A 14719-nucleotide genomic window follows, 5' to 3' on the forward strand; every position below is an offset into this window, starting at 1 on the left:
TAAAGTATCTGAGTACTTCCTGTTATAGTGAAAAAGATCAACTTTGCTTTAACATTAGAAGATGTAGCGTCTTCATTTTCAATGAGCTTATGAACATCTGTGTGTTGTTGTTTCAGATGAACAATAGAACTCTTTAAATGTTGAGCCAATAAAATAAATTGAAGTTGAAGAAGAAGAAGGGAAATGAAAGAAATAGAGGAGGAGGAGGAGGAGGAGGAGGAGGAGGGATAGACATGGACAATATGGAGTAAGAAGATCGAGGGGGGGGGGGTGCGTACCAGTCGGTGCAGTGTGTGGTGAAACGTGAACTGTGTGTGTGTGTGTGTGTGTGTGTGTGTGTGTGTGTGTGTGTGTGTGTGTGTGTGTGTAGGGGAGGATCCTCTCTCTCTAAAAGCCGCCTCAGAAACAGAGCGATCAGCAGAGAGTGAGAGGCACTGAGGAGGGAACACACACTCTGGTACTCTTAAAGTGGTCTATTGTACACACACACACACACACACACACACTGAAGCTGCACTCTGGACTGACCACCTCAGGATACATCCCCTTAAGGACTGCGTTTCCCATCATGCACCAGCGGAGCCTCTCGGAGCTCCAGGGGGTCTCCGCCCGAAGGACTACCCAGGACGGAGCCTCGCGGGGCCCCCGGCCGAGGAGGGGGTCTGCCGGGCACCGGTGCCCGCCGAGGGAAGCCCCTCTCTGGGCATGGCTCCTGCTGGGGGCCCTGGTGGTTCCTGGAGCCTGGAGCTTTCTGAGCGAGGAGCAGGAGGAGCTGCTGGTGGAGCTTCATAACCACTACAGAGGACAGGTTTCTCCCAGCGCCTCCGCCATGCTGCCTCTGGTAAGACACCCGGCATCGGCCTTCATCTCACAATGCTTTATTTATTATCATCTTAATCATTAACGTCACCCTGAAATCAACCAGTAGATGAGATATTGATGAAAATTATGTTAATGTCCTTTAAATGTCAGGTGAAGGCTTCCTCTCTGAATACATTCAGGGGAAACTCTAAAGGCATTTAGTTTTCTCTGCAAAATATTTTATCTTTAATCTTTTGTGAACTAATTCCTCACAAGAATGTTTCCAAGAATTTCCCTGCAATTAATCGGCTGGTTAATCTTGTTCTTAATCTTAATCTGGTTTTAGTCAGAAAACAACCTCGGGTTCTGAAAAGTGAAGCCGATGCTTCATGTGTTAAAGCTGCATTCTCTCTAGTGTCCACCAGGGGGCGACTCCTCTGGTTGTATAGAAGTCTATGAGAAAATGACTCTACTTCTCTCTTGATTTATTACCTCAGTAAACATTGTAAACATGAGTTTATGGTCTCAATCTCTAGTTTCAAGTCTTCTTCAATACAGCATGATGTTCATTTAGTACATTATGGTCCATTTAGAGTCAAACAGACCATAAAGCAGGGGATGCTTTAGGGCGGGGCTACACAGTGATTGACAGGTCTCTACCAGAGACGTATACGGCGTCTCTACGTCACTCCTCCTCAGTCCAGATATGGTCACTTCCTGTTCACTGGTTGATAAAAAAGAACTGCGTCCACTTCTTATGTACAGTCTGTGGTTTTAGTCTAATGTACGAATAATTAAAATGTTTCAGAGGCTTATAAGCAAGAAACAAAAAGAAAAACATATCGGCCACGTTTTAAATGGTATAAAAAGCTGATAATTATCGACCTAAAAGTCTAAAAACATCAGTGTTGACCTTCAAAGATGTTTGTCTTCAAGATGTCGAAGGTCAGATCTGCAGTGTTTTGCTCAATAAGCTGCAGCTTAATGACGTCTCTGAGATGTGTTTGTGTTCTGCAGGACAAACGTTGAAACAGCAGCTGTGTCCAAATAACTGTGTGAGCATCCAGATCTGAGTGCAGCTGCTCTGTTTTCTATTACAGCATTTTATTAAAACCTAAAACATAACGGTGCTTTTCATGAAGTCAGAGTTCATCAGCAGCTCCAACGAAAGGATCCAGGCAGACCTCCACTAGAGGCGTTATAGATTTACTCAGATGGGAGATCAGTAAAATAGTTTTTTGGAGCATTAAAGCCGGTGGTGGTTTTTTAAAATGTTATGTTTGAATATGAGGTATTTAAATAGATATTATATTATTAAATATGTGCTAGTTTGCATAAGTTTCCAGAACATAAATTTGAATTCTTGTTTTATTTTGTTGGTTTGAGAACATGTAGATGGATGGAGCTCAGTGCTAGTCCACATGATTGTCTTCTAGAAAAATCCTGTAAAACCTTTATTTAAACAGAAAAACTCTCGACATTAAAGACAGGAAGCGATGACAAAGACTCACCGACAAACGTCATAAAACTAGTCACGTGAGAGAAGTCAGAAGATCAGAATTAAACAAAAAACGCAAAAGTAAAATCATGAAGTTGTTCATAAGAATCATAATAAAGATCACAACCTGAACCCAGATTGAAGCACAGAAGCAACAGGAGTAAGCAGCTTTGTGCAGCTTTTAATTGAACACTAGAAGTTTTCACTGAGACTCAGTCGTCCTGAGTGAGACCTCAGACGTCACAGACGGGTCTTTATTCTGCACTCGAGTCTCACTAATCTGATTTTTGCAGCACTACGACTCAGTCATTGAGCTCTATTGAGTGGAGATGATCTGAACCCTCCAAACCTCAGCAGGTCACTCTGAATCTATCTGCAGGGAAAGAAAACTATATGCTTTTTGGGCGACAATAACAAGTTACACTAACCTTTAAAAACACTACACTCAGATATATATTAGAATCAGCAGAGTGGAAATCATCTAAAGGTTGAAAAGTGTCAAGTCAAAGGACGACGATATCAGTTGGTCTTTGGTTCAAAACATCATCAGAACTTCTGTCCAGGTTCAACATCATTACCCGTAGATCTTTATGCTCCCCGGAGGATGAATAGTGATTTTGGTGAATCCCCACTTTTTCGGCGAACCCAATAGCACAGAGGCTAACCCAATAGCACAGAGGCTAACCCAATAGCACAGAGGCTAACCCAATAGCACAGAGGCTAACCCAATAGAACAGAGGCTAACCCAATAGCACAGAGGCTAACCCAATAGAACAGAGGCTAACCCAATAGCACAGAGGCTAACCCAATAGCACAGAGGCTAACCCTATAGCGCAGAGGCTAACCCAATAGCGCAGAGGCTAACCCAGTTTGTCGCACAAAGGCTAATTCACTGGTACAAAAGCTAAGTAACGTTAGCACAAAGGCCCAATCATAGTTACTTTACATTTCATTTAGTAGCTGACGGAGCATTTTTTTGCTCCTACATTGTAATACACAAGTTATTTTTTAATAATAAAAAGTGTCTTTATTGATTTAGCTTCTGGTGTCTCCCACCTTCCATAGTACACAGAATATACCATAAACTAATATTCACAGTATATTAACCACTCCAATGTATTCAGGAGTTTCAAGCCTGAATATGAAAACTCAACAAAGAGAAAAGAAGATGTTTCTACAAACATGTAATGAATATGTAATCAGCTTTCTTAGTTTGTTAATGTTTTTGGAGACGTCTCTACTGTCCCACATGTAGTCTAACTGTCCCCAGCTGTGAGTTCCTGTGTTCCTGTTGTGCAGAACGATATCTGAACGTAGCCTACAGCGGATATTTAAAGCTGAAAAAAGATTGTGCGTGTGTCTGAGAGACGACGTCTGGATCAGATATTGTGGTGAAAAAAAAAAGAGGAAGAAGGAGGTAGATAAAAAAGATAAGGAGGAGAAGGAAGGAGACAAGGAAAGAAATAAAACGGATTGTAGTTTAATAATTCTCTGTGTATTCATCCGGTTGTCTTCTTCTGTTTCTGTTTCCCCAGAACACAAACGCACATCATGTAATCCTCTCCGTCTTGTTCTAATTATCTTTGTTTGGATCTGGTTTGATTTTCCATTTCTGTTCAGCTTCCTTTCTCGGACACTTGTGTCCTGAATACAAAGAAAACCTTTTTTTATATATATGGTAATTTAATGTTTATTCTAACGCTCCAGTGAAAGAAGAAAGAAGACTAAAGCTCTGTTTGTAGACACACTAGTGGCTCTGTGAGGCTGTAATACTGATTACAGACCAACAAAACAACAAATATTGGCAACAAGACAAATGTAGCAAGAAAACAGATCAAACTGTTACCAAATCTAAAGGGTTTAAACATTGTACGGTGGCCCTTTTAGGACATGTCTCACATTCACGAGCCATAGTCCTTTCAGTCCGATAAGTTTGGTCCATTTTCTATTTAGTCTGCTTCAGTTTCACTGGTTGCTGAAGTATGTCTCTCGTCTACGTAGAAGATGTAACTTCTACGTAGAGAATCGCAGACTTTTCTTTTTGAATATTGCTGTCAAAGGTTTTCCATCTTGACTTGGTTGTTTTGGTTAAAGCTGGACTTTGCCAGGCTTCGCTGTATGCTAACAAGCTAACGGGTTCCTAAATACCTTCTTGTTTGTTTGATGGTCCGTGCTAAAATACTGAAAATAGCGTGTTAACAACTATTTCATGTTGACGTTTTCTCGCAAACATTGAAGTTATTATCTTGATGATACTTTAAGATTCTTGATATTATTTCAATGTTTAGCATAGAGCATGTTTATGTCACGTTAGTATGTAGCAGTTAGCATGTTACCTTCATAGCCTTATGTCACATTTAGCTTGTTATCATGCTGATGACACCATGACAACACGCTACATGAACTCTTTTGGTTACGAGACATTCTGCCACGAGCTGACCACTAACGTCACGAGTTTTCACCGTGAACGTGTGAATAAAGTGTCTCAGATACTATGGATGCTGAATCACTTCACACATCATTAAAGACTCATTTTAAAGTTTTTCCGTTGCTTCTGACTTGAGAACAGTTTGTGGTTCTCAGGTGAACCGGAGGTCAGAATCAACCCACGCAGGTTGTTTTGGTTTTGGTCGGTGGACCAGAGAGAAGCTGCTGCCGGTTTAACTCTTCATGGAAGTGTGATGATGACTGATGGGGCTTTTATGGCTTTTATGAACTCCCACATTTGTATTTAGGTTGTGTTGATGTGGGTTGACCTCACATCTTTGGTTTGTTTTTCATACCTCACCAAGCAGAGATAAGTATTTCAACATCCTAAAGAATGTTTTCCCCCACGATGAACCACAGACCTCATGGTGACGTCATCTATTGGTTTGTGGACTGATGTTTTGAAGCCTCAAATTCAAGGATTTCGCCATCACCATCTTGGATTTCCTCCGTCGCCATGTTGTCCATCGCCCCTCATTAGAGAGAATGCAGCTTTAACACCTGACGCATTGACTCCTGATTGGGACGTGTCATTGATCTCCTCCTCCAGTTTTAGATCCTCGACTCGGGACAACCACAAAAAGCTCTGCTGAGTAAATTGCAGTGTGGCTTCCAGGAACAGACGGGTGTTTCCCTCCAGTTGATAAGTGAACTTTAGAGGAGGAAATCATCCTGGATGACAGACAGACAGGGAGTCGACTCAGGGCTGAGCAACAGAGGAGGAAGACTTTTGGGAAAGAGACGAAGAGCTGGAACACAATGTTTACATAGAGAGAAGAAATTAGGTAGTGAATGAGTGAGCACCCAGAGGAATGTGTGTGTGTGTGTGTGTGTGTGTGTGTGTGTGTGTGTGTGTGTGTGCGTGTGCGTGTGTGTGTGTGTGTGTGTGTGGACCAGGAGAGGTCTCAGCCTGTCTGCCGGTATGGAAGCCCCACTGGGACATTTCCACATTCATGTTTTTTCTTTCTGCTTTTCAGCTGAAGAGAAAAAAAGGGGGATAGAACGAGAGAAGGGAAGGAAAGAAGGAGTGAAGGAAGTAGAGAGTGAGGAGCAAAAGAGAGAATGAGGAAGAGGAGCGAGGAAGGAGGGAAGGAAGGAAGAAAGAAAAGGCAGGAAGGAAAGAGAAGAGGAGATGGGAGAGTAACGATGTAAAGAGACAAGGATTAAAAGAAAGGGATGGAGAGAGGATGGAGAGAACTGGGAGAGGATGGAGGTCAGTGTGTTGAACTAGGAGGACAGATTTCTGTTTCTGTTGCAGTCTGCAGAACGTAACTCCTCAGAAGATGTTCAGGAAGGTGGACTGGGACCAGCAGACAAACCAGTTTGACCAGCTCACATAAAATTGCAATGAAACCAGTATGATTGACAGGTCATGATTGACAGGTCTCTGGTAGAGACCTGTCAATCACTGTGTAGCCCCGCCCTAAAGCAGTTTTGGTCAGTTCAAACAGAACTAGTACAGACTGACAGATTAGTCTCACCAGTTCAGACAACTGGTTGAAACCGCAAAACCAGTCTGACCAGTTCATACAGAAATAATGGAAACTGAGACAACTAGTATGTGCTGCATCACCGAGAAACCAGTTTGACCGGAGGTGCAGAGTACAGAGTGGCAAACTGATGTTTAGAAGACTCGAGTTCAGTGATTTGGCCGTCGCCATCTTGTTTTTTTGCAACCAGTGAACAGGAAGTGACCATATCTGGACTGAGGAGGAGTGACGTAGAGACGCCGTATACGTCTCTGGTAGAGACCTGTCAATCACTGTGTAGCCCCGCCCTAAAGCATCCCCTGCTTTATGGTCTGTGTGACTCTAAATGGACCATAATGTACTAAATGAACATCATGCTGTATTGAAGAAGACTTGAAACTAGAGATTGAGACCATAAACTCATGTTTACAATGTTTACTGAGGTAATAAATCAAGAGAGAAGTAGAGTCATTTTCTCATAGACTTCTATACAACCAGAGGAGTCGCCCCCTGGTGGACACTAGAGATAATGCAGTTTTAACACATGAAGCTTTCACTTCACTTTAAAGAACCGGAGGTTGTCTCCTGGTCAGGCCGCTACAGCGTTCACTATGACAACAGTACAGATAAAAAATGGCCGCCGTTTCGACCATTATGCTCTTCTCATTCTATTTCTATGTAGCCTCTGAGGTACACGTTAGCATTAGCATCACTCACATGTTTAGTGATGGCAGCTGAACAGATACTGTGGCACGTTATCTCATCAATGACTGTTCTGTTGAAACATAGAGAAACAAAAATCAGCTGTTCACAGACCGAATGACCTCCAGTATGACGGACAGAGTGTGTGTGCGTGTGTGTGTGTGTGTGTGTGTGAGTGTGTGTGTGTGACCATGTGCATGACCCGAGAGTCATAACAGGGACCAGATGTTGAGAGAGCCTGGAGAGAGACAGGAATGTGGAGGAGACCCCTGACAATTGTTTGTGTTGTGTGTCATCACTGGACAAATAAACACACACACACACACACACACACACACATTGTCCATTATATCGGTGCCTTAGCAACAGTGACAAACCACATTATGGACATAACTGCCTGAGTTAAATATGTCGATCTGCTGCGGATGAGTCCACGTGTCGCTCTAGTGAGCGTCTGTATGTGTGATAGAGTCAGAGTGAACTACAGTGTGATGATGATGATGATGATGAAGAGTGAGGCTCATTGATGAGCTTTTATCAGGATACTTAAGTAGAAACATTCACTGGTGCTTTGAGGAAAACTCTCAGCAGACCTTTATTTAAATAACTCATATTAAAACAGAGTTAACTTACTGATGAGTGGACGTTTTCTGAGGCATGTCCTGTGGACGCAGATCTGTCGGTTTGTTGCAAATGGTCGGACACAGATAAACATCATCAGACAGGACGAACACAGGACAGACATCACACAATACTTATGATCTACACTCACGTTTCAACCAGATGTCTGATTCTCCTGGAATATTCTACTGATATTGACTGTTTTAGGAGCCGAATATACGTCCGCAGCAGTACATTACTTTGCTCCATCTGAAGTAAAACACAGAGTATAGAGAGAAGAACCTCTTCGAAACATCACTACCATCCATTTAACTTTACTTCAGACAAACTGGAGCAGCAACAAATACTACATTTTAAATTGGAAAGCAAAGTATGTTAAACTCGAAATTGAGACAATAATCGTTCTGTAAATGATTATGTTTCCTAAATTCACAAGAAATTAATATTTATGAGTTCAGTTATTCCTTCTGATGATCCCTGCAGCTGGATTTAAATGTTTCTTTACTTTCCTTCTTCCTGCACATCTTTTGCACATTTCCTCGATATGATATTAAATATTAAATACTTCCCACAATATTTCTTTCCAACTAGAAGCTGTTAAATTAACTAAATGTCTCACAAATCATCAAACTTCATCGGTTCACTGAGTCAGCGCCAAAGATCTGTGCTGGATTTTACAACATTATATAAATGATATAAGTTATACAACTTGTTAAATAATGAAACAATGCCAAAACAAACAAGGTTTTTCATGTTAGGTGTGCAACATTTTACATGATGGATGTGTATTCTCTCTCTCTCTCTGTCTCTCTGTCTCTCTCTCTCTCTCTGTCTCTCTCTCTCTCTCCCCCCCTCTCTCACTCTGTCTCTCCCCCCCCCTCTCTCCCCCCTCTCTCTCTCTGTCTCTCTCTCTCTCTCTCTGTCTCTCCCCCCCCCTCTCTCCCCCCTCTCTCTCTCTGTCTCTCTCTCTCTCTCTCTCTCTCCCCCCCTCTCTCTCTCTGTCTCTCCCCCCCCTCTCTCTCTCTGTCTCTCTCTCTCTCTCTCTCTCTCTCCCCCCCTCTCTCTCTCTGTCTCTCCCCCCCCCTCTCTCCCCCCCCTCTCTCCCCCCCCTCTCTCTCTCTGTCTCTCTCTCTCTCTCTCTCTCCCCCCCTCTCTCTCTCTGTCTCTCCCCCCCCCCCTCTCTCTCTCTGTCTCTCTCTCTCTGTCTCTCTCTCTCCCCCCCCCCCTCTCTCTCTGTCTCTCTCTCTCTCTGTCTCTCTGCATGTTTGTACGTCTTGTTTTCACAACATGAGATCAGTCCTGACAGAAAACACTGTTAAAAAACGTTCTCTGAGGCCGTTGCTACTCATCAGTTGGACCAACAGGAAGAACTGAAGTCTAGAAAGACTGTTTTATTTTCCAAAGAGTGTTCCACCTAGTCCCGCCCTGCTGTGCTGTGATTGGCCAGAACTCATTGGCTCGAATGTTCGGCTCCTTTTGCTAACGGGAGAAGATTTCATTCAGGGCTTTCTACCAAAGAAGGTTTATTTGAACCCAAACATTGATCACTTTTCTTTCCCTAAAGCTAACAGAGTACATTTTGTATCCTGTAACCAGTGTAGCATGAAAGTGGAATTAGCAAGCTAGCCAGCCGCGATATGAGTAAACTGAAACATCTTAATTCACCGTCCACACGCTCTCGAGTCAGTGTAGTAAAAGCCCATTGCTATCGTCAGTGTAGCATGAAAGCATGGTGGAAGTAGTAAACTAGCTGGCTGACTAGCAGTCACCAAATTATATAAATAAACAACTTAATGCTTCTTCCACACACGTAGGAAAGCACATTGCTATCGCCAGTGTTGCGTCAAAGCACGGTGAAATGAATTAGCAAGCTAGCTAGCTAACTAGCCAGTCACTAAATGAGTGAAATTAAACAACTTCATACCAAAGACTATTGTCCAAAGCAGGTTGCTGTCCCCAGATAATCTGCCAATCACAGCACAGTAGTACTTGCCAGTAGTAACCAATCACAGTATAGTAGGGCGGGACTGGCAATGCTGCATTCAATTATCAGTTTGAACTTGCAGTTAGGTTTGAACTTGCAGTTAGGTGCCCTGGTGCCCTGCGATGAACTGGCGACCTGTCCAGGGTGTACCCTGCCTTCGCCCAATGTCAGCTGGGATTGGCTTCAGCGCCCCGCGACCCTCAACAGGATAAGCGGTTTGGATAATGAATGAATGAATGAATGAACTTGCAGTTAGGTATTTTCAGTCGTGGGTTCGGCACAATTTAAATGTCTGCTTCACAATATTTTCTAAAAAAGAGAATTAAAGTCTGGTTGTTGAGTCCACGCCAACATTTTTTAGGTGAATTATGTTCTCCTAAACTCCTGTTGGTTCTCTGCAGAGATGGGACCCGAGCCTGAAGGTGATCGCAGAGGGCTATGCTGCTAAATGCATCTGGAACCACAACCCAGAACTGGAGGACACCGGAGAGAACCTGTATGCCGGTACCGGGCCTCTGGACCTCCGAGAGGCTCTGGAGAAGTGGTTTCTGGGTGAGTTCACAGTCTGTTTGTAGAACCAAACTCTGCAGTAGCTGGTCCTCCATCTCAAAGATATATTTTTGTTCTGCACCAAAAAGACTAAGTTAGCATCTAGCATTCAGGTATTTTTCTCAGCGTTTGGTGGAGACCAAAACTAGAGCTAAAAGAGAGCGAATATTGGACTCAAGCAAACTAACAGCTGTAAAATACTACATTTAATGATGCATGAATTCCGGTGTGTGAAGGTCTTTACTTTGCAAGTTAATGCATCGGTAATAATAATCCAACGATATAATAAATATGTGATGAAATAACATTCTGTTAAGGGCTATTTGCATAATTAGTGCTTTAACTTTTAATACTTTAAGTACCTTCTACTCTTACTTCAGTAAAATTATAAACGCAGGACTTTTACTTGTAATGTAGTATTTTAGTGTGATATTAGTTATTTTACATAAATAAAGGATCTGCTTAATTTTCAAGATAATTAAATAGATATTATATATTTATAATATTGTGATGTAATTGATTCATATAGAACATCTGGACTATGACTTCCAAAACAACAGCTGTGATGAAGACCAGATGTGTGGACACTATACACAGGTCAGATACAAATACATAGACGAATATATTTACACACACATTTGTATACCTGGACAGGATCTGAACTGTGTGTGTGTGTGTGTGGGTGTGTGTGTGTTACAGATGGTGTGGGCAGACACACACAGAGTCGGCTGTGCCTTCCATCTCTGTAACAACATGGAGGGTTTGGACTGGGAGAGAGTCTCCTACCTCGTCTGCAACTACTATCCAGCGTCAGTACTACTACAACTACAACTACCACGACAACTACAACTACCACGACAGTACTACTACAACCACTATAACTACAACCACTACAACTACCACGACAGTACTACTACAACCACTATAACTACAACCACTACAACTACCACAACAGTACTACTACTACCACTACAACTACCACGTCAGTACTACTACTACCACTACAACTACAACCACTACAACTACCACGACAGTACTACTACTACAACTACAACCACTACAACTACCACGACAGTACTACTACTAAACCTAGCACTACTACTACTCATACTACAACTACTACCCAGCGTCTACTCGTGGTACTGTTAATGATACTCCACAGTACCAGTGATAGTACTCCTGCTGTTACACTTCTGGTAAAAGAGCTCCACCTTGTGGACTAAACACTTTTCTTCAGTGTTTGTGTTCATGTTTGAACAAACTTAACATGTTTAACTATAATGTATCTGATCCAGAAATCTCCACTTCTGCAGCTCTTACATACACCAAACTTTACACTTTCATTCCTCTCTATGTTCCAAAGGTTAACACAGAGTTATCGTTTTTTTTTTCTTACCTTATTTACCTGTACTGTCTCTTTAAATGTCCTCAGAGGGAACTACGAGGACGAGAGGCCGTTTGTTGAAGGTGAATGGTGCTCCAGATGTCCGGAAAACCTTCAGAAATGTGAAAACAACCTCTGTGGTACGACTCGCTCTCTTCACTCCTCCATCTCTCTACATTCACCTCCGTTCTCTATTCTCTCTCTCACATGTGTCTTCTGCTATTTTAACAGCACAAACACACTTTAAAAAAAGGTTAAGTTCTGGTTCTGCAGGTTTCACATCCAGACAGCTGCTTCTTGGTCTCTATCTGGTCCTGAACCAGTCTCAGTGTAGTCCTGGTCCTCTATCAGACCTCCATCAGTAAAGAGACCATCAGAGAGAAGATGGTCTGTTTCTATAGAGTTATTCTTGATGCTCGTCATCGGAGCCACCGGGTCAGATTCTGGTGAAACCAGATGAACTCATGCAGGTTCACCAGAAACTCCTTCAGCTCAGACTCCAGCAGAGACCGGTCCACCGTGGACAGACCCAGATCCTCCAGCAGAGACCGGTCCACCGTGGACGGACCGAGATCCTCCAGCAGAGACCGGTCCACCGTGGACGGACCCAGATCCTCCAGCAGAGACCGGTGTCCACCGTGGACAGACCCAGATCCTCCAGCAGAGACCGGCCCACCGTGGACAGACCCAGATCTGGAGCTCCGGAGGGAGGAGGAGAGCTCAGCTCCCGGCAGCAGCGTCTCCTCCTCCTCCTCCAGGAGCAGAGCTTCTCCTCTCTGGGAGCCAACACCGACACCACGTTGCTGGAGACCCAGGACGTAATGCTGGACCTGCTGGAGGGAAGGGGGGCAGGGTAGAACCAGAACCAGGACTGAGAGGGGCAGACTGTCAGACCCTGCTGCAGTAAAATGAGAGGTTTTCTAAAGCAGTGATTCTCAACATGGGTCGCGAACCACTTTTGGTTCGCGGGCCTTTGCCTGAAAAAAAAAATATTTGGCGTTAATGCCTTGTAATGCTAATATCAGCAGAGGATGAACTGAAAACTATACCTCTGTCAAATGAGTAAGTAGGCAAATTGAAGACATGCCTACCTCAAGTGAAGGAGTTCAAGTATCTCGGGGTCTTGTTCACGAGTGAGGGTAAGATGGAGCGGGAGATCGACAGACGGATCGGTGCAGCTGCAGCAGTACAGCAGGCGCTGCACCGGACCGTCTTGGTGAAGAGGGAGCTGAGCCGGAAGGCAAAGCTCTCAATTTACCACTCGGTCTACGTTCCTACCCTCACCTATGGTCAAGAACTCTGGGTCGTGACCGAAAGGACAAGGTCGCGGCTACAAGCGGCCGAAATGAGCTTCCTCCGTCGGGTGGCCGGGCTCAGCCTTAGAGATAGGGTAAGGAGCTCGGTCATCAGGAGGGAGCTTGGAGTCGAGCCGCTACTCCTTCACGTCGAAAGGAGTCAGCTGAGGTGGTTCAGCATCTAATTAGGATGCCTCCTGGACGCCTCCCACTGGAGGTTTTCCAGGCACGTCCAACTGGGAAGAGACCCCGGGGAAGACCCAGAACTGGAGGGATTACATCTCCCAGCTGGCCTGGGAACGCCTCGGGATCCCCCAGAATGAGCTGGAACATGTTGCCGGTGAGAGGGAGGTCTGGGTCGGCCTGCTTGGCCTGCTGCCACCGCGACCCGACCCCGGATAAGAGGAGGAGGAGGGACTTACAGGAACAATGTCTCTGCACTAGAGAGCTCCCTACACTACGACTGCAGAGGACATGTTCAGCTCAGGTTCAAACTGCACCATCTTTACATTAAATAACTTTGAGAAGTTGAAAATGATCCTCGATTTGGGTCGCGGCTTGTCATTAAGGGGTGATGGTGGGACCCGCAGCCAGACCAGTTGAGAACCACTGATCTAAAGGGACTCTGATGCTCAGAGACACGACCACTTTAGTCCACAGGGACCAACAGAATCAACATATAATGAAAGTTCCTAACAGTAACTTTTCACCGCAAGAAGAGCTGTGAAAGTTTTGAAACTTATTTTCTTCTGTTGTTTTTTGTCTAGTTGCCGACACGGTGGAGGAGGATGACGACAATGATGACGACGAGATGGACGAAGAGGAGGGGACAGTTGTTCCTTCTCCAGGAACATCTGGCCCCTCCCTCCAGTCTGAAGAGGAGGAGGAGGAAGAGGAGGAGGCAGTTGTTCCTCCTCCAGGAACATCTGGCCCCTCCCTCCAGTCTGAAGAGGAGGAGGAGGAAAAGGAGGAGGCAGTTGTTCCTCCTCCAGGAACATCTGGCCCCTCCCTCCAGTCTGAAGAGGAGGAGGAGGAAGAGGAGGAGGCAGTTGTTCCTCTTCCTGCGACAACTGACCCTAATGTCCAGCCTGCCACCACCACTGCTACTGCCAGTACTCCCAGTACCACCACCACCACCACAGCAGAAGGCGACTCTGAGGACCCCCAACCACCAGATACACCTGCTCCGGGCACCCACCCTCCAGAAGTCCCCTCAACTCCACAGGGGAAGGAGGAGAAGACCGAAGAGAAGATGGAGGACACTTTAGATAAGATAGAGGGAAAAAAGGAGAAAGACGCAAAACAAAACATATACCAGAACACCAAAGGTAGTGTTGGCGGTGCTGATTCAGCATCCTCACCTTCTCTCCTTCTGTTAGTCTGTCTGACTGGGATCCTGACTCTGAGGCTGTGAGGAGGAGGAGGAGGAGACACCTTAATTGACTGCACATTACCGTGTTAACCTGCCCCCGTGGTAACAAACACGTTCCCCATCTCCTCAGAAGTAATGTGGGTCAATTAATAATTCACACTCATCAGAAAACAGCTGCCATGTTCCTCAACATCTGCATGTAGTCTGGGCCGAGATCCGGGTCGAATGATGTGGTGCATAACCTGCTTCAACCTGCTTGGAATACAAAAGATATTACTGCCAGTAATTACACTAGCTGTCACCGTTAGCCGCTGACATCCCTCCTGCTCGTTCTTGATCCCGCCTACAAAGCTCTTGATTGGTCGATTGGTGAAAAACAGCCGTCCCTGAGCACAACGCCAGACCTGATTCAGAGCTCTGAAAGCAGGCTAGCTGTTTCCCTTTGCTTCCAGTCTTTGTGCTAAGCTAAGCTAATCGTATAGATTTTCTCATCTACAAAAACATCAGATTAGTGATTGTTCTCCAAACGTTGTTTGTTGGCGACTTTAAAGTCCTTA

The 14719-nt window shown here is 44.5% G+C and overlaps 1 protein-coding gene across 1 annotated transcript; it reads left to right on the forward strand.

The window, feature by feature from the left end:
- The first annotated feature begins 568 nt into the window (after positions 1-568).
- Positions 569-14383, forward strand: LOC142950816 (uncharacterized). The gene is made up of 7 exons (XM_076092425.1): positions 569-641; positions 693-841; positions 9964-10114; positions 10641-10708; positions 10811-10920; positions 11544-11635; positions 13558-14383. The coding sequence occupies exons 1-7, from the start codon at positions 569-571 to the stop codon at positions 14202-14204; spliced, it is 1290 nt and encodes a 429-aa protein (XP_075948540.1). The 3' UTR covers positions 14205-14383.
- Positions 14384-14719: the final 336 nt, after the last annotated feature.

This window comes from Anarhichas minor, unplaced genomic scaffold (assembly GCF_050575085.1).
Source record: "Anarhichas minor isolate MPS153535 unplaced genomic scaffold, ASM5057508v1 ptg000003l, whole genome shotgun sequence".
NCBI classification, from domain to species: domain Eukaryota; kingdom Metazoa; phylum Chordata; class Actinopteri; order Perciformes; family Anarhichadidae; genus Anarhichas; species Anarhichas minor.

Bases quoted from the DNA above. Each gene is read 5' to 3' on its own strand.
- LOC142950816 (XM_076092425.1), top strand. From the start codon at position 569: ATGCACCAGCGGAGCCTCTCGGAGCTCCAGGGGGTCTCCGCCCGAAGG. The intron at 10,709-10,810 runs GTCAGATACAAA...TGTGTGTTACAG, and splicing joins TGTGTGGACACTATACACAG to ATGGTGTGGGCAGACACACA. The intron at 11,636-13,557 runs GTACGACTCGCT...TTTTTTGTCTAG, and splicing joins ATGTGAAAACAACCTCTGTG to TTGCCGACACGGTGGAGGAG.